The sequence below is a fragment of the Papio anubis genome, chromosome 14, assembly GCF_008728515.1.
Source record: "Papio anubis isolate 15944 chromosome 14, Panubis1.0, whole genome shotgun sequence".
NCBI lineage: Eukaryota > Metazoa > Chordata > Mammalia > Primates > Cercopithecidae > Papio > Papio anubis.
Genome location: NC_044989.1, coordinates 30,729,491 through 30,750,697, shown reverse-complemented (window position 1 = coordinate 30,750,697; position 21,207 = coordinate 30,729,491). Strand labels below are relative to the sequence as shown.

The 21,207-nt window shown below is 49.8% G+C and overlaps 1 protein-coding gene across 4 annotated transcripts in view; it reads left to right on the top strand.

The window, feature by feature from the left end:
• The window catches only part of GALNT14 (polypeptide N-acetylgalactosaminyltransferase 14), a 227,687-nt gene extending 207,232 nt beyond the window's left edge, over positions 1–20,455 (top strand). For 2 of the 4 annotated variants that reach the window (XM_021924716.1, XM_021924715.2), the window contains exons 11-15: positions 1,432–1,524; positions 6,064–6,147; positions 6,623–6,767; positions 18,592–18,711; positions 19,862–20,455. In XM_021924716.1, the coding sequence (XP_021780408.1) occupies positions 1,432–1,524; positions 6,064–6,147; positions 6,623–6,767; positions 18,592–18,711; positions 19,862–20,020 (601 nt within the window). In that variant the 3' untranslated portion in view covers positions 20,021–20,455. The remainder of the gene's footprint in view (positions 1–1,431; positions 1,525–6,063; positions 6,148–6,622; positions 6,768–18,591; positions 18,712–19,861) is intronic. The other 2 variants (XM_021924718.2, XM_021924717.2) reach the window with 1 other exon arrangement.
• The last annotated feature ends 752 nt before the right edge of the window (positions 20,456–21,207 follow it).

Here is a 21,207-nt window from a genome sequence, read left to right as displayed (position 1 = left end):
GCCAATGGACATCCTGCATGCCACTGGTAGGTCATTCAGTTTCTACAGGATTGTGGCACGGATGTCTGAAAAGCAGCTTCCAATGTGCTGATGGCTCGGCAGTGGAAGGGGCCAGGGAGGTGCTGTTAACTGCCTCTGGTGCCCCATGGACAAGGCTGTGTGTGCATAAACTGTCATTGCAGGTCCCAGCTTAGAAGGGCTTGCCACCCTCTTCTCTTGAATGCTTGTGCGCTAGAATTAGCATCTGAAAGAGCACCCCCTTTTCAGTTAGGCCCCAAGTTCCCTTACTTGACCTCAGCAGATACCACTGCTGCCCAGGCCACCAGCCACCTGACTGTTTTCTGACATCTTTTCTCTCTTTTCTGGGGCTCTTTCTAGTGCCCCTGATGGCTGAGGGATGTCATCCTTAGTGTCTGTCTCTCTGTCTCCTTTTCTGTGATTTGTGGGGTCAGAGTCAGGGCAGATAACCTGATTTTAAAAACTAGAGTGCTAGCAAAAAGTCTGGAAAGAGAAGCCTGATTACTTAGTTATTTACACCTGCAGCAGGCTAACTGCACAGCCTGCAGGAAGACCTGTGTGTGCCGACTTTCCCCTTGGAGAGCTGGGACCTGAGCACTTCCACTATGGTAAAGGACAGAACCCGGGACAAGAGCCTGAGGACAGCCAGAGGCTAGATGCCCGCACAGGCCTTGCCTTTGCACTCTTGGTTACTGGCAGTGAAGGGATGTGTCGGGTTCCTGAGCCTTTTCTCCCGATTTCTTTGAGAGCCACAGAAGTTCAGTTTCTGGCATGATTTCCCTGGTCTGTATCTTTTGGGGGAAAGGTTTGTTGTTATTAAAGGTGAGCATCCCTAATCCAAAAATCTAAAATCCAAAATGCTCAAAGATCTGAAACTTTCTGAGCACCCACATGATGCAGCAGGTGGAAAATTCCACACCTGACCTCATGTGATGGGTGGCAGTCAAAATGCAGGCAGACAACCCACAGTTTATTCAGCATCCCCAAGGGAAAAATATAATTACCTTCAGGCTATGTGTATAAGGTGTATGTGAAACATGAATTAATTTCATGTTTAGATTAGATGTGAATCCCGTCCCCAAGATATCTCATTATGTGTATGCAAATATTCCAAAAGCAAAACAAAACAAAACAAAAACACCCGAATCCAAAACACTTCTGGTTCCAAGCATTTCTTGTAAAAGATACTCAACCTGTACTAAAATCTTGTGTCTTGGGGTAAAGACCCCTTTGGAGATTGGGTGGGGCTTGGCTAGGCTCAGTGCCCTGGGAACAGGAATGATAGTGGGTTGACCATGGTGGAACCTAGGTGGTGCTGCCACCTCAGCCCACACATGTGTATTTTAACTGACACTCACAGGGCCTCTCAGACAGCCCCTTACTGACACTCCTTGTCACTCCTTGTCTTCCCAGGAACACCAAGCGGACAGCTGAAGTGTGGATGGATGAATACAAGCAATACTATTACGCTGCCCGGCCATTCGCCCTGGAGAGGCCCTTCGGGAAGTAAGTGTTCCTTCAGGTTGAGGAGGGCAGAGGGTGCAAAAGAGCCCAGCTCATAGAACCGATGTAAATGGGTGCTGATAGGCCAGTCAGCTTAGCTGCCCTGTGCTCCCACAGGGCCCAAGGCTGTGGCTTCGTTCCTGTTCCTCAGAGCTTCTGCCCAGCTCTGGATGTGCAGGGCTTTAGGCAGCTCTTGTGGAATGACTCCTGGCAACCTGGACTGCCAGCTCTAGGGGAGCTGAGCTGTGCCTTGTGCAATGAACCAATTTTTCCTGCTTTTTGCAGAGAGGAAGGAGGCAGGACTAGACAGCCTTAGTCCCTCTAGGTGGGACTTCCTCCCTCCAAGTTCTACATCATCCAAGCCTAAGTTCTCTCCTTCTTTGGAGGAACAGCGTGTGTACAGATGTCCTCTACAGCAGTGCTCAAGTTTCATGGGAGGAGAGGACAGAGGAAGGAATGTTTATTAAAAGCTAGATACCAGGCTGGGCGCGATGGCTCACGCCTGTAATCCCAGCACTTTGGGAGGCTGAGGTGGGTGAATCACAAGGTCAGGAGTTCGAGATGAGCCTGGCCAATATGGTGAAACCCCGTCTCTACTAAAAATACAAAAATTAGCCAGACATGGTGGTGGGTACTTGTAGTCCCAACTATTTGGGAGGCTGAGGCAGGAGAATCGCTTGAACCTGGGAGACGGAGGTTGCAGTGAGCTGAGATCATGCCACTGCACTCCAGCCTGGGCGACAAAGTGAGACCCCATCTCAAAAAAATTAATTAATTAATTAAAAATAAATAAATAAATAAAAGCTAGATACCATTACATAAGGCATCTCATTAATCCTCCCAACTCTGAGGAATGGGCATAATGACTTCTGGTTTACAGATGAGGAGACTGAGGCTTCTACAGGTTAAGCTTCTTGCCCTAGATGACACCATGGCAGAGGGGGATGGTGGCTCAAACCACACCTGTCTGATTTCAAAACTTGGAATGACCTTGCATTCCCCAGCCCGGGGCTGATTAGAGAAAAATAGCACCTTCACTAATGCTATCATTTATGTTTCTTTGGGGGCAACCAACGGCTTTTTGTCATGCTAACATCACCCACTCATCATATGAAGGCTGTTGAGCAGATGGGTTTTTTTGCAGCCTAAACTTCATAGGTTGAACCCATCACTGAGTGGGAGGATTAAATCAGAACCCACCAAAATGGTTTGCACCTCTGAAACCATAAATCCATGCCGCCCCTCAGGTTCTCTCACTCCAAACCTCCAAGGCATTCATTTTCAGTCCTCATCGGAACTTCCAATCTGTTGGCCATATCAACCACATCCCCCTCACTGCCTTCCCTCTCTAGCTTGGATTCTACTCTTTTAAAAACTGAACTAAAAGGTCTTGTCCTCAGACCTTCTGTGCTATTGTCCATCCAGCAACACCATCCCCACAGTTCTTCCAGGTTCAACCTTGGATGAATCTGACTTTGCACCCTGTCCTCCAGTACACACAGGCTGCTGAACAGAACTGGGAATGCCAGCTGGTGCTACTAATAATACACCATGGTCGTCAGTCTCAGCAAGGCCTGCAGTCTGCCCACTGGCCCTGCTGCCTCTCCTAGCTAGCATTCTCCCTCGATCTTCATTAAATCTCCACTCTTCCCAGCCCCTAGTCCACCCCCCTCTTTCGCTAGCAGCAGATGACACCTTCTGTTTTACAGATGAAATAGATGACATCAACTTCCCAAAACAAACCAACCCATTAACTTCACTGCATCTGCAGCATCCTTCTCTGTCTCTTGTCTCAAAGGACAGGCTGTGCTTCCTGCTGTGGTCTCCATCCCTCCACCTGTACTCCGGATGCACCATTCATCGCTGCATTCATTCATAAATCAACATTTATCGAGTTCCCACTGCCTGGATTCATCTCCTCTTGCCTCCTGGCACAGGGCCTCTCAAACATTAATGGGCAAGCACATTTCCTGGGGATCTTGTTAAAATGAAAATTCTGACTTTGGAGGTCTGTATTTCTAATAAGCTGCGGGTGATGCAATGCTCCCGGCCTGAGTGCCACAATTCGAGAAGCAAGGTTCTACCAAGGAGGTTCCCAAACTAGTCTGCATATGGGAGTCCCCTGGGGAGTTTCAAACTGACTGCAGTCTGTGCCTCTCCTCCAGAGAGTTGGTTTACTTGCTCTGGGGTGTGGCCTGGGATGTAGAATTTTTCTAAAGACCCCACACCAGGTGATTCTAACATGGGGACAAGTTTGGGAACCATGCTCCTAGGGGGCTTTGCCCTCTGGGTGCCTCCACTCTCTCCCTGATCCCTGGTCTCTCCTCTGCTGTATTATGCCCGTCACCATTTAAACTTCTTAAATGTCTAACATCTTAAAAAAAAAATAGGAGGGGAAGGAAAGAAAGCAAACTACAAAAACCCTCCTTCAGTCCAACATTGCTCGTCATCCACGCTCTGTCTTTTCCACTCCTCCAGTGCCCAGCTTCATGAAGCAGTGGTCTGCTTTCCTCTCTCTACTCCCCTCCTCGCTCCTGGCCCACAAGCCCTGAGACTGCTCCCACCTGGCTCCCTCGTGACTTCCTTGCACCCTGTACTGTCCTCTTACGCTGCCCCAGCAGCATCAATCTTCTCCCTCCCCCGGCCCCTCTGGTGTCCCCCGGTCCCTAGGCTTCCAGAACTCTGCAGGCATGGCGTTTCTTCTGCTGCTAGGCACTGCTTGCTTGGTCCCATTTGCAGGCTGTTTCCTCTTCCTACTCCTTGTATGGTGGTCTTGCTGGAAGGTCCATTAGAAAGCCTCTTCTGACTACATATTCTCCCTGGCATTAAGCACTATATCTATGCTGCTAATATTTGCATCTCTATTTGTCAGCTAAACCTATCCTTTGAGCTCCAATCCCTTCTATCCAATTATCCACTGGACACCTCCACCAGGATATCTCCCTGGTGCCTACAACGCAACAAGTCCTAAACTGAACTCATGACGTTTGCTCCTAAACTTACTCCTCATCCGATATTTCCCATCCCCGTGAAGAGTTTTCCTTGCACCTGTTGCCCAGGTCAGAAATCTAGGTGTCAACCTTGAATCCCTCTCCTTCTCTTTCCCATCCAAATGATCACCAAGTCTTGGTAACACTGCACCATCATAGAGTGAGCACACAGGCCCTTGCTAAACACCCAATATTCAGCATTTTAAAAACCTGACATCCTTCCCATCCCGATGGAGCTTAGAGTCTGGTGATGAGCTGTGGTTGGTGCTCTATGAGAAGAAGTTCTAGTGCAATCTTGAGGTGGGGAGTGGAAGGAAGTGAGCTGGACAAGAAGCAAGGCCAGCTCTATGTGTCTGCCCAGGAAGAACAAGACATGGATGTAACTTAGGTGGGTGCCGAGAGGTGTGGAGGCACTCAGCCTGTCGTTCTTCATTCCCACCCCCCACTTCCCTATTTGAAAGCATGATCAGCACCTGAGTTTCCACAGCTGCCTCCTCACTACCCTCCCTGGCCCCAGCTTTTCCAATCAGACCTATTTGTGGACCAGCAGTGAGACGCTGTCAAAGTACAAACCTACCTATTGCCCTGCTTAGAACCCATCAGTTTCATCCCAGTGCCCTTTAAACAAGTCCAAACTCCTTGGCAGTGCCTCACAGGACCCTTTATGGTCTGTCTTTGCTTTCAACTCACCCATTTCTGCTCTTCCAAATCACCACCCCTACATTCACATACACATCTATTTTAAGACCCTGCAGCACTCTTCCTGCCCGCAGAGCTTCTTTCGTGTCTTCACATGTGCTCATCTCACTCTCCCCACTGCCTCTAGCAGGGGCCCCTACCTCTGGTTTGTCTAGATAATGTCCCCTTTTCCTTCCAGATACCAGCATCACCATTACTACCTTGACCACCATGGACCCGACAAGCAAGGGACCCCCTCTGAGTTGTTCCCATAGATCCCTCCTGCTCATCCTATGTCACCTGGGCTGTGATGGGTTATTTCATTATCTTTGCCTATTGTTCAAAAGCTTTCCATAGTATCCCACATTGGGTATAATGCCTGACACACAGTAGGTGCTCAATGAATATCTGATGAACAAACACATGACCAGGCCCCAGAAACAGTGAAATAAAAGGGTTTTTTGAGGCTGGGGCAGCGGGGAGTGGTGTTTTGGCTGCAGAATCCAAAGAGAAATTGTGACTAAGCAGGCCCAGAGCCCCAGCGGTGAATTATTGACAACACACTGAATGTTCTTGCAGCTTTGTTTCGAATGAAAAGGAAAAACACCCCCAAATTCCATCTTCAAGTAAAAGCACCAGTCCTCGCTGTCATTACCGCACCATTGTGAGATATTGCTAAGTGTTTCCATAGCTCTGTCTGCAGTTATAGAAATCTGTTCTTGCTTAATTTCCCCAGCACCCTCCAGAGAGATGTGAGCACAGACCATGGCTATGAGTTGCGCTTTGTGCTCTCAGTCTGGACTGGCGTTGCTGGCGCCTGCCTCTGACAGCTGTGTTTTGTCTTTGTGTGTGTCCACAACCCCGTTGCCCCCAGTGTTGAGAGCAGATTGGACCTGAGGAAGAATCTGCGCTGCCAGAGCTTCAAGTGGTACCTGGAGAATGTCTACCCTGAACTCAGGTATCCGTCCTACCTGTGGAGCTTTGGCTGGCTGAAAGGAGAGGCCCTCAGCTGGCTTGGTCTGGAGAAGAGGCAGACAGTGACCAACTAGATGAGGGTTTTTATGTATATCAGAGGTCTAAGAAGACCAGTTGGCTCCCTTCACCCCTAAAACCAGGAGGGACCTTATACTGAATCAGTAGCATGAGGGGTTGCTGTTAGCCAGTAGCAGTATTTCTCACCTGCTTGCGTTTGAGCCCTGGCTTATGGACTCACTGACACTAGCTCCATTGCAGGCACTCATCCCCATCTGTGGCTCCTGGGTCTTTCCTTGCCACCTCATTCTTAGTGGCACCCTGCCCTTCTCTGAGCTGTGCATATCTTTTGTAACAACCCAGCCCTGCCATTCTCAGAACGCTGCCCACCCTCTCCAGCTGGTAGTCTTGCTAATCCAATGAGCAGTGGACTCTCCTCTCTCCCTGTGACTCTCCTCTAGCATCCCCAAGGAGTCCTCCATCCAGAAGGGCAATATCCGACAGAGACAGAAGTGCCTGGAATCTCAAAGGCAGAACAACCAAGAAACCCCAAACCTAAAGTTGAGCCCCTGTGCCAAGGTCAAAGGCGAAGATGCAAAGTCCCAGGTAAAGTAACTGGCTGGGCATACAGGACCGTGTGTCACGGTAGAGGGAGGTGGCCAGATGACTCTGCCTCCATCACCTGCTCTTACATGACATCAGATGCCCATTTATTCCCAGAGATCAGTAGTGGAGCATGAGAGGTGTCGTCCCCCGACTCTGCCACTGTGCTTACACTGCTTGCTTTCCAAGTGCATAGAGTTCCTCTGAAAGACAGCTTAACAGGCAGCATCCTGCCTGCAGGAAATTGCCCATTAAGTTAGCAGGAGCTTAATGAGTTTGTTGTAGTTGGTGTCCTACCTGCTGGCAGCAACCGTGGGCAGGGTCAGGCAAGGCCAATGGCACAGCTAGTTCGCAAGTGTGAAATGCAAAGGGGGAGAAGGTTGCCGCTGGGTGACACTGCCTCCTGGGACAGGACGGAATGCCTGCTCTGTGAGTCTCCCAGCTGATTTAGCTCTGACTGGCAGGTAATCACATCAGATTTCGTAAAACCATCACTGTCCGTCACCCTGTCTCTGGGCAGCATCCTTCTTCATCCCCAGCTTCACCTTTGCATCTCCTGCCTCCCCTCAGTCTGCAGGACCATTTGTGGTCCCTTCTCTGAAAGGTTTCCTGTGCTTTACTTGATTCATCGACAGAGTACCTTCCCCTCCCTGCCATGTTTTTCCGGACAGTCTTCTCCCATCTGAGGCTAGAACTGTTATTTTAAAGGTCACGGACAAATTCACAGCCTATCTTGTAGCACTCGGCCTGTTGACTGCATTAAAGCACAGTGGCACACACCTGTAATCCCAGCACTTTGGGAGGTCAAGGCAGGTGGATCACCTAAAGCCAGGAGTTCACAACCAGCCTGGCCAACATGACGAAACCCCGTTTCTACTAAAAATACAAAAAATTAGCCGGGCAGGGTGGCATGCACCTGTAATCCCAGCTACTTGGGGGGCTGAGGCAGTAGAATCGCTTGAACCCTGGAGGCGGAGGTTGCAGTGAGCTGAGATCACACCATTGCACTCCAGCCCAGGCAACAATAGTGAAACTCCTCAAAAAAAAAAAAAGCGCATTTGTCTATGGCTTCTCACCTGGCTCTGTGGCTCAGTGCGATCCCCCTTCTCCTACATTCCTGTTCCTTTCATCTGTTTTCCTTGCTAACTCCTCACCCCCACTCTCATACCCTTCTGGCGGGTATTCACCAAGATTCTCAGCTCACTCTTCTTTTCTCTACAAACCATTTCTTGGAGACTTTTTTCATGCTTCCAGCTTCGACAGTTTCCTGTTTGTTGATTCACAAATTCCATATCTTTATCTATCCATGAATTCATTTATTTATTCAACAGCTACTTGCCTGTTAACTATGAAGATGCAGAGATGAAAGACTAGGTTGCAGGCCTGAAGGACCCCTCAAAGGGCCTAAAGTAAAAATAAGCTAGAAAGTAGCCATTATGATGTAATCTCTGTCCTGGATGGAGTTTTGTCCGGGGTACCATAGAAGTTGCAAGAGGTGGCATCCAAGTTAGGTGTGAGGCTCAGCGAAGGTTTCCAACCGGACTTGGAAATGAGTTGTATTCTCAGAGATGAGTAGAAATAGGCCAGGTTGGGAAGGGAAGAAAGGGTGGCCCAGGAAAGATCTGGAGCTGAGCAAGGACGCTGGCGAGGATGCTGCCTTTGCAGGGCTGTGGGAGAGTAGGGTTGGAGAATGGGATGTGAGGGGAGGGAGCAGCAGACGGTGTGGCTGGAGAGGAAGCAGGAGCCAAATCCTGGTCTCTCTTCCCATGCTGAAGAGGTTATGTTTTGTTCTGGGGAACAGGATGCTATCAGATCTCAGGAGAGGGTTGGGAATTGCAGATTTGCAGGTGCTGAAGAGGTTGCATTTTGTGCTGGGGAACAGGATGCTATGAGATCTCAGGAGAGGGTTGGGAATTGCAGATCTGCAGGTGTAGATCTCCCACCTGGACTCTCTCTCAACACTGGCTGATTGAATGAGTCCACGGCCACACTGAACTCACTTGTGACTCAAGTCAACAGATGGCCATGAGCACCTGTCAGGCACCCTGGCTGCCTCCTTTGTCCCACTAGCTCTCTCCACGTGACCCCCTTCTCCCAGGACCCCCAGTTCCAGCCTGGTCCAGCTCCTGCAACTCTTCTTTCTCCTGCACCCTTCATTGTCTCGTTTCTCAGAAGGGCTGCTCTTAGATCCCATGTTCACTTCTTTATGCTAGATCAGCATTGCTCAATCTCAGCACTCCTGACATTTGAGCTGGACATTTCTTTGTTGTAGGGGCTGCCCTGTGTGTTGTGGGTGGTCTAGCAGCATCCCTAGCCTCTGCCCACTCTTGCCAGCAGCACCTCCCCCAATGCAAGTCAACACAAGTCACGGCCATCAAAAGTGTCTCAGACATGACCCAATGCCCCCTGAGGGAAAAACCACCCCAGTTGGGAGCCACTGGGTTAGATTATGGCAACAGCCTCCACTTGCTTCTCCTGCCCTGGCTGCAGCCCTGCCCCCACCCTGACGTTGCATGTGGTCACTAATCCATTGTTTTCAGTCTCAGCACAGACATCGATGGCTCCTAGTGTCTACCACAAAAGCCAGACTCTTGGCCTTGGTACTTGAGGCATCTCAACCCAGCTCCAACTTGCGGTGGCTTTTCCAGGACCCATATCTCTGCTTCAGTAGGGCAGGGGAGGGAGCTGCTTGAGTCAGACAGGAAAAGGGGAAGGAAACTGAGGTGTTGATTTTGCTTTAGGCGTGACTGCTTGGCTGAGAATGACATAATTTGCCCAAGTGGCATTTTGCAAAACGTTGTGAGTAGGTGACACACATCCCTCTCTTCTGAATCTGTGTGTGGGCAGTGCTGGTAGGCAGCAGCCAGAGTGTTGTCTTCCTCCTTTCCCTGGGGCAGGAGTATGCTTGGTCTGTTTCCAGCAGAATAGGGGGTTTTTCTGGTACGTGACGCCTTTGGCTGCATAAGGAAGTGGGAGGAAAGGAGCCAGGTCTCTATGGGCCTCAGAGAGGGGCCCTGCAATGCCCTGGCCCCAAGGAGAGTTGTCAGGCCATTATTTGACCAGAGGGTAATAGTGCCCATCCCAGATGACCCTCCTGTCATGTGAAAAAGGGGAGGGACAACAGTCATCTTTGGGCAACTCACACTCATCCGGGGCATGGCCTACGCGTGAGCAAAGCATCTTCTCTGGAAGATGGTATTGAGCTGCCCCTCCTCTCTGCCTTGGCGAGAACAACTGGGTTGGTGTCACCACAGTGTGAATGTGAGGTGCTAGGGGAATACTCCATGACAGGACAATGCTCAGTCCACTTCACAGAGTGTACCACGGTCCAGGGACCACTCCTGCTGAGATGCAAGGTGGCCTGATGCTGGGTGAGACACAGCCTCTGCCCTCCAGGGCTCACAGCATGACTCAGATACATTTCCAAGTAATCTGGAGGTATTAAACTCACATGGGACTGATAGAAATCCACATGACCAGGCCAGCTAAGATAATCTCCCTGAGTATGTGTGCCTGTGTGTATGTGTGTGTAGTATACACTGACTTATATGGCCTTTCTCTTCTTTTCAGTGTCCACTCCTCCTTCCCATATAAACTACTATTCCTGTCTTCCCGCTTCCCAACCCCTTCTGCTAACACTGGACTTTGTTGCATTCTCTCCTCTTACAGCTGCTTTGCCCCCATCACCTCTTCCCACCTCTGTCCTCCTACTTGTCCTGCCTGCTGGCCTGTCCAGTGGGAGTCACATCTGCCCCTTAAACCCCTAAACATGGTTTGTTCAGTCTTCTCTGCTCCCACTTCTTTTGTCTCTGAGAGGCCATATCAGGGAAGTGACATAAAAGCCTATTAAGTAGATGTTGCTATTATCCCATCGTACAGATAGGGGCCAAGGTCAAAATGATGAAACCAAGGTTTGGAGAGGTTACCCAAAGTCATATCCTACCAATAAGGGTGAAGGTGGATTTGGAGAATCTGGCCACATGTCATAGCTCTGCTCTTGCTGATGCTGGAGAGTCAGGGCTGGCTCTGAGCTCTTTTAGACAGGTTTAATCAGGGCAGAAGACACCTGCCCCTGAAATTCCTCTTCTAGGTTGTAAACATTAAAACCATAAATCAGCTCCACCTTGACAGGGGAGAGTGGCAAGAGATTCTTCTTCTTGGCCAGTTTCCAATGACAACCTTTATGAAAAGATGAACGAAGGTTGTACCCCCATGTCAGAGTGTAGGCTGGAGGACCATGCCAGAGAGTAGTCCCCTCCCTGATGTTGTGGGCACTGGGAAGAGCATGAATGGAGGCTCCTACTCCCGATTCCACACCAGAATGTGGGACACACACCGTGCTGGCTTCCTGTCTTGCCTGCCCCCATTTCTTCACACCCTGGCTACATATCCAAGCTGGGTCACTCCCCACTAAATGGTCCCCCTTGGGCCTAGGGGTGTGTACTAGGAATATAGTCTACCCTCAGAGGACAAGGTCAAAGGTGAAGAAGCGAAGTCCCAGATAAAGTAACTGGCTGGGGATACAGGACCATGTACGAACCCAGGGATGAAATCTACATAGGTTTTTTTTAATAAGACTTGGTCCTTTTGGCCTGGAGACTCCAGGGTCCTCAATTGTGGAGTAAAAGCACCAGAGAATGGGAACCAAGGGCTGAGTTCAGCTTTAGCTGCCCACACTCTCTGCAGGCCGGTGAGCCCCAGGCTCTGGGGCATCCTTATTGTTGAAAGGAGACTGTTTTGTCCTCTGGTTCTGACACTGGCTCCCGATGCTGCTCCACCTCCAGCCCTATCCATTCCTCACCCTGCCTTCCCTCCCTCTCTTGGCTGGCTTGTCAACCTTGGGAGCAAAATGTTTAATCTGAGTGTGTATTGAAGATGTCGGAAAACTGATGCCTTAGGTGAAATGCGAGAGAAATACATCATCCGTTTGTAAACATGTGAAGCCCGAGAAGTCTCCAGGTTAACAAGTTTCCTCTTAACTTTATTGGATCCAGAAAAATATTTGTGAAAGGTAGAAAGAATATAGGTGCACGAATCTAGTTTCCATCCCAATTTAAAAAAAGGGGAAAAACATAAAACATATTTTTAGCTCGTCATTTTACCTGTCTCCCAGTGTGTGGGCTACTGGTTGTGGAGCATGCAAGGTGGGTACCCTGGGTGGGCAGGTGAAGATAAAGTCTCCTCCTAACCTGGACTGGCACTGGTGCCTTGAGGTGTGTGAACCTGAGTCTGCTGGCGGGACAGGCTGCCCGCATACCACCCTTCCTGCCCGATACCACCCTCCCTGCCCAATGCCACCCTCCCTGCCCACACACCACCCTCCCTGCCCGATGCCACCCTCCCTGCCCGATGCCACCCTCCCTGCCTGATGCCACCCTCCCTGCCAGATGCCACCCTCCCTGCCCGATGCCACCACCCCTGCCTGATGCCACCCTTCCTTCCTGTGCTTTCTCAACACAGCCTTGGGAATGGCTCCATCCCTGCCTCCAGCATAGCTCCTGGGCAGGATTCCAAAGGAAGGCCTGTAAGGTCGTCTCTCTTCCTCTTGGCTCCCCCTGGTCACCATCGTCAACACAGCAGACAGCAATTGAGCATTTGCTAATGGAAAGCACCACTCTGGGATAGGTATTAACCCATTTGTTTCTTGCAGTGACCCTCTTAGAGACTGATGTCATCCTCATTTTACATACAAGGGAACTGTGGTACAGAGTTGAGCAACTCGCTCAAACTCACAGGTTAATAGGCAGCTCTGTGGGGATTCTAGCCCTGGTATCACCCCAGGGTCCAACAACATGACCCAACAAAAATGTACTGAGTGTGGGCTTTAATCACACATATAAGTGTAATCTTGCCACATGGGAGGAAAGGACAGAATGGGCTGGAAATAAAGACCCCAGAAGTGGGTCCATCAAAGTTTCCAGTGGAAGGAGGTGTGTCTAGGACCCCACCAGGTCATCCTGCTGCCTCTGGAGAGAAAGCCTCCACCAGGGAGGGGCGGAGGCAGACCCCAGCATGACCATAGGTACACTTGTGCTGTTGTCACAGTTGGTACAGTCACTACGGCTGATGCTTCAGAGAGCCAGAGGCATCGTGAGGTCAGTTCATTTGAATGCAGGCTCATCCATTCTATATGCCTTGTTTGAAGGGAGAGCTTCAAGGCTATGTTTCAGGGACCGTGGAGGTACCCAGTATGAACTAAGAGGTTCAAGGCCCTGGATACGTGGGTCAGGTCCTACCTCACTAAGGAGAGACCAAGTTCAGAATCAACCCTGGGGTCTGCTTCTGGCCTTGCCCAGAGTAACCACTGGCCCCTTTGATCCTCAGTCTCCCCTTCTACAAAATGGGAACCATTGTGATTATGAGCATTAAACAGACAATGAATGTGAAGCACCTAGCACCAGGCCTGGCCCTTGAAAGAGTCTCTTACAAGCAGGCGTCACTTTGGCTGTCTAACTACAACAAAACCAGCAGTGCTGCCCTGCGCATGCCTGGTAGTGTCAACCCTCCTGGAGAGAGTATTGACAGATGGGCTAAGGGAGGCTTGGAGAGACTGCCCAGGTGGTATGTGAGTAATGCCAGGGCATGGTTCAGATACAGGCCTGCCACCTGCAGAGTCCAAGCCCTTAAGGTGACACTAGGGCTTCTAACCCTCAGCACTACTGGTATTAGGGCCAGATCCTTCTTTGTTGAGAGGCTGTCCTGTGCAGCATAGGATGTTTAGCAGCATCCCTGACCCCACCCGCTGGCAGCTAGTAACACCCCTTCACCCAGCCATAGAACCAAAAAATGTCTGCAGGCACTGCCAGAGGTCCACTGAGTGGGGAGAGTTGAGAGCTGCTGCTCCAGGCTGATTGCTTCTGGCCTACCAGAGGTGGGGACCCTGGGCCATTCCAAGACCAGCTGCTCTACTGGGGCCCCTCGTCCTCACTCCTGCATTTTTTTTTTTTTTTTTTTTTTTTTTTTTTTTTTTTTTTGAGAAGGAGTCTTGCTCTTTTGCCCAGGCTGGAGTACAATGGTATGATCTCAGCTCACTGCAACCTCTGTCTCCCGGGCTCCAGCAATTCTTCTTCAGCCTCCCGAGTAGCTGGGATTACAGGCACAGGCCACCACACCTGGCTAATTTTTGTATCTTTAGTAGAGATGGGGTTTCACCATGTGAGCCAGGCTGGTCTCGAACTCCTGACCTCATGATCTACCCACCTCAGCCTCCCAAAGTGCTGGGATTACAGACAAGAGCCACCGCACCCAGCCCTCTTTTAGTTACCTCTTAAGACAATCTTTCATCCCTGCTTCGCTATCTTGTGCAAGACCACAAGCCCCAGGCTGGGTGCTGTGGCCCTCTGCATCCCAGCTTCCACAGCTGTGGCCAGACTGGCGTCTGCTAGAGAGAGAAGGTTTCTGACCCCCTGCCCATCCCGTCCCTGCTCCCACCAGCAGTGGCTGTCTCCAGAGATGTCCTCCAAGCACAGAAGGTTTTAAGACTGTCTGGCCCAGTCGATCCCCTCCTCATTCACTGGTGACTCCCCTCCTCCTCAGCCCCCAGCTGGCCTATCCCAGTAGAGGGGGCAGGGCCACCCACACCAACCCCCAGGACAGTCTCTGGGTTGCCCTTCTATGGCTACAGCTTTGGGATAAGAGGGACAGTTCCTGGACCAAACCGAGGGTTGGGCTGCTTATTCTCATGGCCCAATAATGAGATGCAGATGAACTGGGAAAGAAGAGAGTTTATTTCTGTAACCGGGTACAGAGAGAAGACCTGGAAATTATCGCCAGACCAACTCAAAATTACAAAGTTTTTCAGAGCTTATATGCCTTCTAAGCTATTTGTCTAAGCGTAAGTTTACATTCATCTAAAGACATAAGTGATTAACTTCTTTTAATATAACTAAGGCCTGAGTCCTGAAGACCTTCTCCTGGAGCCTCAGTAAATTTACTTAATCTAGATGGGTCCCGATGCCAGGGGTGATTATCTTGTCTCCTGCTAAATCATGGAGGTTTGGGGAGTTCCTTCAGACCCCAATAAAACTTGTTTGTGGAGGTCTGGGGAGTTTCTTCAGACCCCCAATAAAATTTGTTTAATCCTAAACGGGTCCTGTGAAGAATCCCTTCATTATCTTGTCAAGCTTCAAGGCCCAGGAAAAGCCGAGACAAACTCTTGGTGGGCTTTTGTGACATTCCAGCCTGTGTAAGGGCACTGGCCTGATCAGCCTTTAACATTTAACCTGCCCACTCAGAGCTGAAACGGTGGTCGTGGAGGCCTGCCTGTTCAGCTGTTAGGGAGACCTGGCCTGCCACAGGACCTCCATCATGGGCTAGGCTTTTGCCAGGCCCCCAAACGAAGCCACCGGCAGAGGGCCCAGCACTCAGCGATCCAGGCCAGACCTGCTGAGCAACCTCTGCTGCCTTCCTGGAGTCCATTTCTGACTGCAGGATTCTCTTAATAAACCCATTCATCACGGCCCTTCTGGGAAGTCTGACAGGCTGCAGAATGGAAATCTGAAAATGCTCTCCTTGCTTCCCGCCTGCGTGCTCCTGTCTCTTGCTTCTCCTCCCTCCTCTCCTCTTTCAGATGTGGCCAGACATCAGCCTTCCTCTGGGACATGAAGAGGCTAAATTATTGAAATGCCAGGAAATACCAGCTAATGGAAAGTCCACTTAACATGAGGGCTTCATTATCTGTGCATGTTCACACATTCTCCTTGGGGGTCTTTGAGATGTTTTCATCAGGCCTTAGCCTGGAGATGCACCAGCTGCCCAAATGCATTTCTTCCTGAAAGGCATCTGTGGACAACAAGGGTCGAGGATGTCAAAAGAACTGCCCACCCGCCCACCCATCCAGCACTTCCAGTTTTGAGACCCCTAGGATATTAAAAAAGAAGAACTGCAAAGTGAGCTCTCACAAGAGGCTTTTATATTTAATCAGTTAATGCTTTTAACACAAAAAACACAATGTCATTGTATGATGGTGACTGTAAGATAATGGCAGGATTTATTTTTGAAATACTAATCTGTGGTTCCTTACAGACTCTACAGTCAGGTAATGGGTCAGAAGGAATAACCTTCGTCTTCCCCTGTCAGTGACTGTTTCTTTAGCCTCATTCCAGAGAATGGTGAGAAGTCTAAATCTGAGGTCAGTTGTACTGACCTCAGGGCATATGGCTTCCTGGTAGTCCAACTGTTGCATTTGACTTTTTGGCCCTTCTCTCTCCTCCCCACAGGCCAAGGAATATTCTAGGCCCACACCCAGGTGCCCACCTTCTAGATCACATTCTGGATATTTAGGACTTCAGAATCCCCCCACTCAAATGGCCCCAGCCTAATTCAAAGCCCTGCGTGGGTCTCTGAGGGTGGACTGTGTCTCAGTACACATCCCCAGGTCCAAGGGAGACCATTTAGAGGGGAAGACTCAGCTTGGATATGCAGCCAAGATGCGGGAAGACAAGGGGGGCTACTCAGGCTAGAAGCCAGCACTGTGTGTATCCTATGGTCTGGTGTAGAATCAGGAGTGTGGGCCTCCATTCATACTCATGGCCCAATTACTCTACTAGAGAGGGTACTATTCTCTGGCCTGCCCCACCCCAGACCTTGGCAAGGGTGTACAACCTTTGTTCATCTTTTCATAAAGGTTGTCACTGGAAACTGGCCAAGAAGAAGAATCTCTTGCCACTCTCCCCTGTCAAGGTGGAGCTGATCTTTGGTTTTAATGTTTACAACCTGGAAGAAGAATCTCAGGGGCAGGTGTCTTCTCCCCAGTTTAAGTTGTCTCAAAGAGCTCAGAGCCAGCCCTGACTCTCCAGCATCAGCAAGAGCAGAGCTGCTGGAGAAAGTTGGTGTGGGGGCCACTGGCTGGTGTATGACGTTGGATAGCCTCTCCGAACCTTGGTTTCATCATCTATAAAATGAGGATAATAGTAATACCTACTTAATAGGATTCTTATGAAAATTAATCAATCTGTGTAAAGTTGTCAGGATAATACTGGGCACATCACAAGCACTCAATAAATGTCAGCTCTTATTAGCAGCAGCAGCAGCAGCCTGGTCATTGCACCACCTCTGTGTGGACAGACTTCCTTCCCCTTTCAGCTTATCTTGGAGAAAGGCAAATGGGATGTGTAGAATGTGATGTTCACAGGGCCAGAGAAGAACTTCTTGATATGTCCCAAGGAATGTATCTCATGACTTTATTATAGAAAATTTCAAGTATCTATAGATACAGAAGTCGAATAGTATAAAGAACTATATAATAGTATAAAGAACGCCCTTCTCTCTCCTCCCCACAAGCCAAGGAATATTCTAGGCCCACACCCAGGGGCCCACCTTCTAGACATGGACACCCCTTGCCCTGCTGTAAGAACAAGACTCATGGACAGTCTTGTTTCATCTATATTTGCATCCCTCCCCAGCGAGTACTTTCTGATCTAGGTCTTCTCCCAACACCAGCAGTTTGAAAAGGGATAAAAGAATCCTTACACAGGAGCCATTCTCCCGCTAGGCTGGTGAGTCACAGATCAAGAGAGCCAGGCGTCATTGTCCAGCAAGTCAGGTTGACTCAAGGTGGACGTATTCAGGACAGCAGAAGGTCCTGAGCCTATGGGAGTGGTTCCTCTGAACCACCCAGGTCCCAGAAAACAATAAAGTCTTTCAGCAGCCTGTGGAGGTCAGGAGAGGACCGGGGACCAGGAGGGAAGGTGCAGAACAAGAGGCAGATGACCACCACGTCTGCCTGGGAGACACCTTGTCCTAGAGTAGGGGGCTGGCCTGCTAAGTGGACTTTTTTCATTCTTGGGCCAAGGGGAAGTAGCCAATGAGTAACCTGGTCCAGAGGTTCAGGGTCAACGTGTTTCAGGGATGTAGTGAAAATAGATACAGCCCTCAAAGGATCCTCTGCAGTTTCCCCAGGGGACCCAATTCAGGAATCATCTTCCTTGCCCCCAGATGGAGGCAAGGGGTAAATGTCATCCTTATTTACAACCTGGGAATAAAACTGCTTCCACCAGCACTTTCTGCCCCACTGACTTAAGAACTGGGAAGTGCTTGTGGCTTCATAAGCCACAGTTACTCTGTGATCTCTGGACTTTGGAGGGAAAATGTTGGAATCATTTCTCATAATGAACGACACAGCATGCCCTTCTTCCTGATGCCAACAGAACTCTGCTTGTCAATCCGATTTCTCAGTTTTTCTCCCTGCAAGAGCTCAGGGTCCAAAAGATCTATTATTCTGGCACATGCACTCTCCTGAAACAATTTTAATCCTCATAACATTCTTCATTCCCTCAACCCTTCTTCATTCATTCCCTTGGAACACTTGTTCCATTTGTCCTTCCATCTGCCTCTTGTCGTAACTCTCATGTGCTCTAGACACTGACTCAGACTCCCTTTCAAAGAACAGGGGACAGCCTAAAGGTATCTGGTATGGAGGGGTTGGGAGTTGACCTGCTAGGTGGCTGCTTGAAATGCCAAGTGCTAGGAACATACCCCCTCAAGACGTTTTCTCCAGACAGAAACTGTGGAGCACACAGCTCAACTGGGGTTGTTGTTCAGGCTCCTGCCCAAAGGCCAGAATTGTTCAGGACTCCCAGAGGCAGCCTGAATGGCCCAGGCCCAGGCCCCTTCGTGGGGTACGGGAGGGAGATTTCCATGGAGATATGACCTCTGAGTCTGTGGCACTTGAGTAGCATTTTCCAATGTAACCTTGGTGATCATTGCCTACTGGGACCCTTGGTGCTTCTTATCAACCTGTGCTAATCACACCCATAGGTGTGGTTGTATCCCTTGAGTGGTGGCTTCCTAGATCCTGAACAAACCTTCCTGGTCTCTTTCTCCCCAGGTGTGGGCCTTCACATACACCCAGCAGATCCTCCAGGAGGAGCTGTGCCTGTCAGTCATCACCTTGTTCCCTGGCGCCCCAGTGGTTCTTGTCCTTTGCAAGAATGGAGATGACAGACAGGTAAGTGCTCAGCAGGTCCCTGGGATGTGGCCATCTCCGTAATGTGACTGCCTGTTTAGGGCTTAGTATCGTGAGCAGGAAAAGAGAGAAATTGTTAGAAGAGGAAGAGTTGATAAGAGAGGTCAGGAGAGGGAGGAAAAGTGCTACCTAGGACCCCTTCTGTGTTGCTAGCAGCAATGGCAACATCCACCCTCACTGGTCAGCCTGCCCCATGAAAGCCTATTGATTTCCACTGACCACACCATGCCCGTTCATCTTCTACTTTCCTGTCATTGCTCTGTTCCCCACCTGGGATCCCAAACAAGGATCTCAGGGTCACAAGGATGAGCAAGACTTGACCCTTGCCTTCAGGGCCCTGGGCTCTGGCAGTGTGTCCCCCAAACTTCCTAGGTTTCTGGGCACATCAAATGCCCAGTTCCTCTAGCAGCAAAGTGATGTCTCCATTCAGTTTCTTGCCAACTGGGTATTGGTGTTAGAGAGAACAAGATTAAAATGCCTGTTTTATGGTTTACTGGCTGTGTGACCCATGGCAGGTTACTGGACCTCTCTGGGTGTCCATTTCCTCCTCTCTGAAATGGGGTTGAGGAGGTCCACTATGCAGGGCAGCTGTGACTGTCTCTTGGCAGTAATGTGCTTAGTGCCTGCTCCGGGGTGCTTCCCCTGATGTGTCCAGTCCCTCCTTTGTCGTGCGAGGTCAAGTGTGAGAACCTGCTGCATGAGACCCGCCTCTCTGCTCTGGCCCCTCGTGTGCTGACACATTTTGAAGAAGCCCCCAGCCCCTCCTGCCATCACACTCGCTGCTCCTACCACCCCAGCTCTTCCCCACTTCCCTGCCGTCATGCAGATGCTGAATGTAGACCATTTCTTAGGTTGCTCCTGTGACTAACTCGCTTCACATTTTCTGGGCTACTGCTTGGAAAGTTACTGCCTCCTAATGAGTTTTCCTAGTAAACATATTGATTTTGCTTTTAACTTTTTTTAATCCAATTTAAAAAAAGAAACCAACAATAATACCTGGCAGAGCAATTAGTTACAGTTTTAGTGCTTATGAAACCATGAAATCAAGTCTCTGAGTGACCCTAGACATGAGGTACCTACCTTTCTGATAATGCCAGAACTCATTCATTCACTCTCCTGTCTATCTTACCAGCAATGGACCAGAACTGGTTCCCACATCGAGCACATAGCATCCCACCTCTGCCTCGATACAGATATGTTTGGTGATGGCACCGAGAACGGCAAGGAAGTCGTCGTCAACCCATGTGAGTCTTCACTCATGAGCCAGCACTGGGACATGGTGAGCTCTTGAGGACCCCTGCCAGAAGCAGCAAGGGCCACGGGGTGGTGCTTCCCTCGACCAGAACAGACTGGAAACTGGGCAGCAAGCAGCCCACAACCACCTCGGACATCCTGGACTGGGAGGTGGAGGCAGAGCCCCGCCAGGATAGGAGTAACTGTCTCAGGGAGGACAGAGGAAAATACCACAAGCCAATGGGGCTCAGAGACAAATCCCACATGTTCTCAAGGCCGTTAAGTTCCAGTCCTGGCCAGTCTTTTCCTGATTGGTATCTGGAGACAGAAACCTAATGGGAAGTGTTTGTTGTTCCTTTTCTTACAAAGGAAGCACTCTCTGGAGGCCAGAGAGAAAAGCCTTCTTTGTCACTAGGCCAGGACTACATTGAGAGATGAAGAATGGAGGTTGTTTTCAAAACAAATAAAGAAAACCTTAGAAGTTGTCTCTGGACATCTCTTGCTCTTTTCTTCTTATGTTGGCTCAGGGCTAAGCTGAGCTCTTCACGGAATAGGGGTAGGGGGTGGGGAGCACCTGTGGCAGAGTAGACAAAGATAGGGAGACAGGAGACCTGTGCCCTTATCCTGGGCTGCCACCAACTAGCTGTGGGATCTTAAAATGACATGTAACTTCTTTGGCCCACCATTTCCTGTTATGTCAAAGTGGGAGAGTGGGACCAGATCAGGGGTTTCTATTGATGATGCACACACACCTGCCTCATTCTGGGGAATTGTCTAACTTGGAGGCTCTAGGCTCCCCTGTGGAGATCCTGGTTCAGTAGGTGTGGGGTAGGGTCCAGACATCTCAGCTGATTCTGACACCACTCCTTGGTTGAAAACACTACCCTACCTAGATGGTCTCTCTGGCTGCTAGGGCTTTATGGCCTATGGCCTTTGGCATAGAAGTTTCTTACTCTAATAAATCCCCAGCTTACTGGTGTGCCCTGGAAATGGGTTATGGTTGTTGTCCATTATTATTAACTAGGGTTTAAGAGAAGAACCAATCCATATGAAGTTCCCAAAATACGCCCATCCCTTCTCTGCCCAGGTGAGTTTCCTACCTGATGTTTGGTAACTGACTTTGTTATCCACTGCTGCATAACAAATGACCCCGAACTTTAGCAGCCTAAAGCAACACACATCTATTCTCACATGGCTTTTGTGGGTCAAGGATACAGGCGTATCTTAGTGAGATCCTCTGCTTCC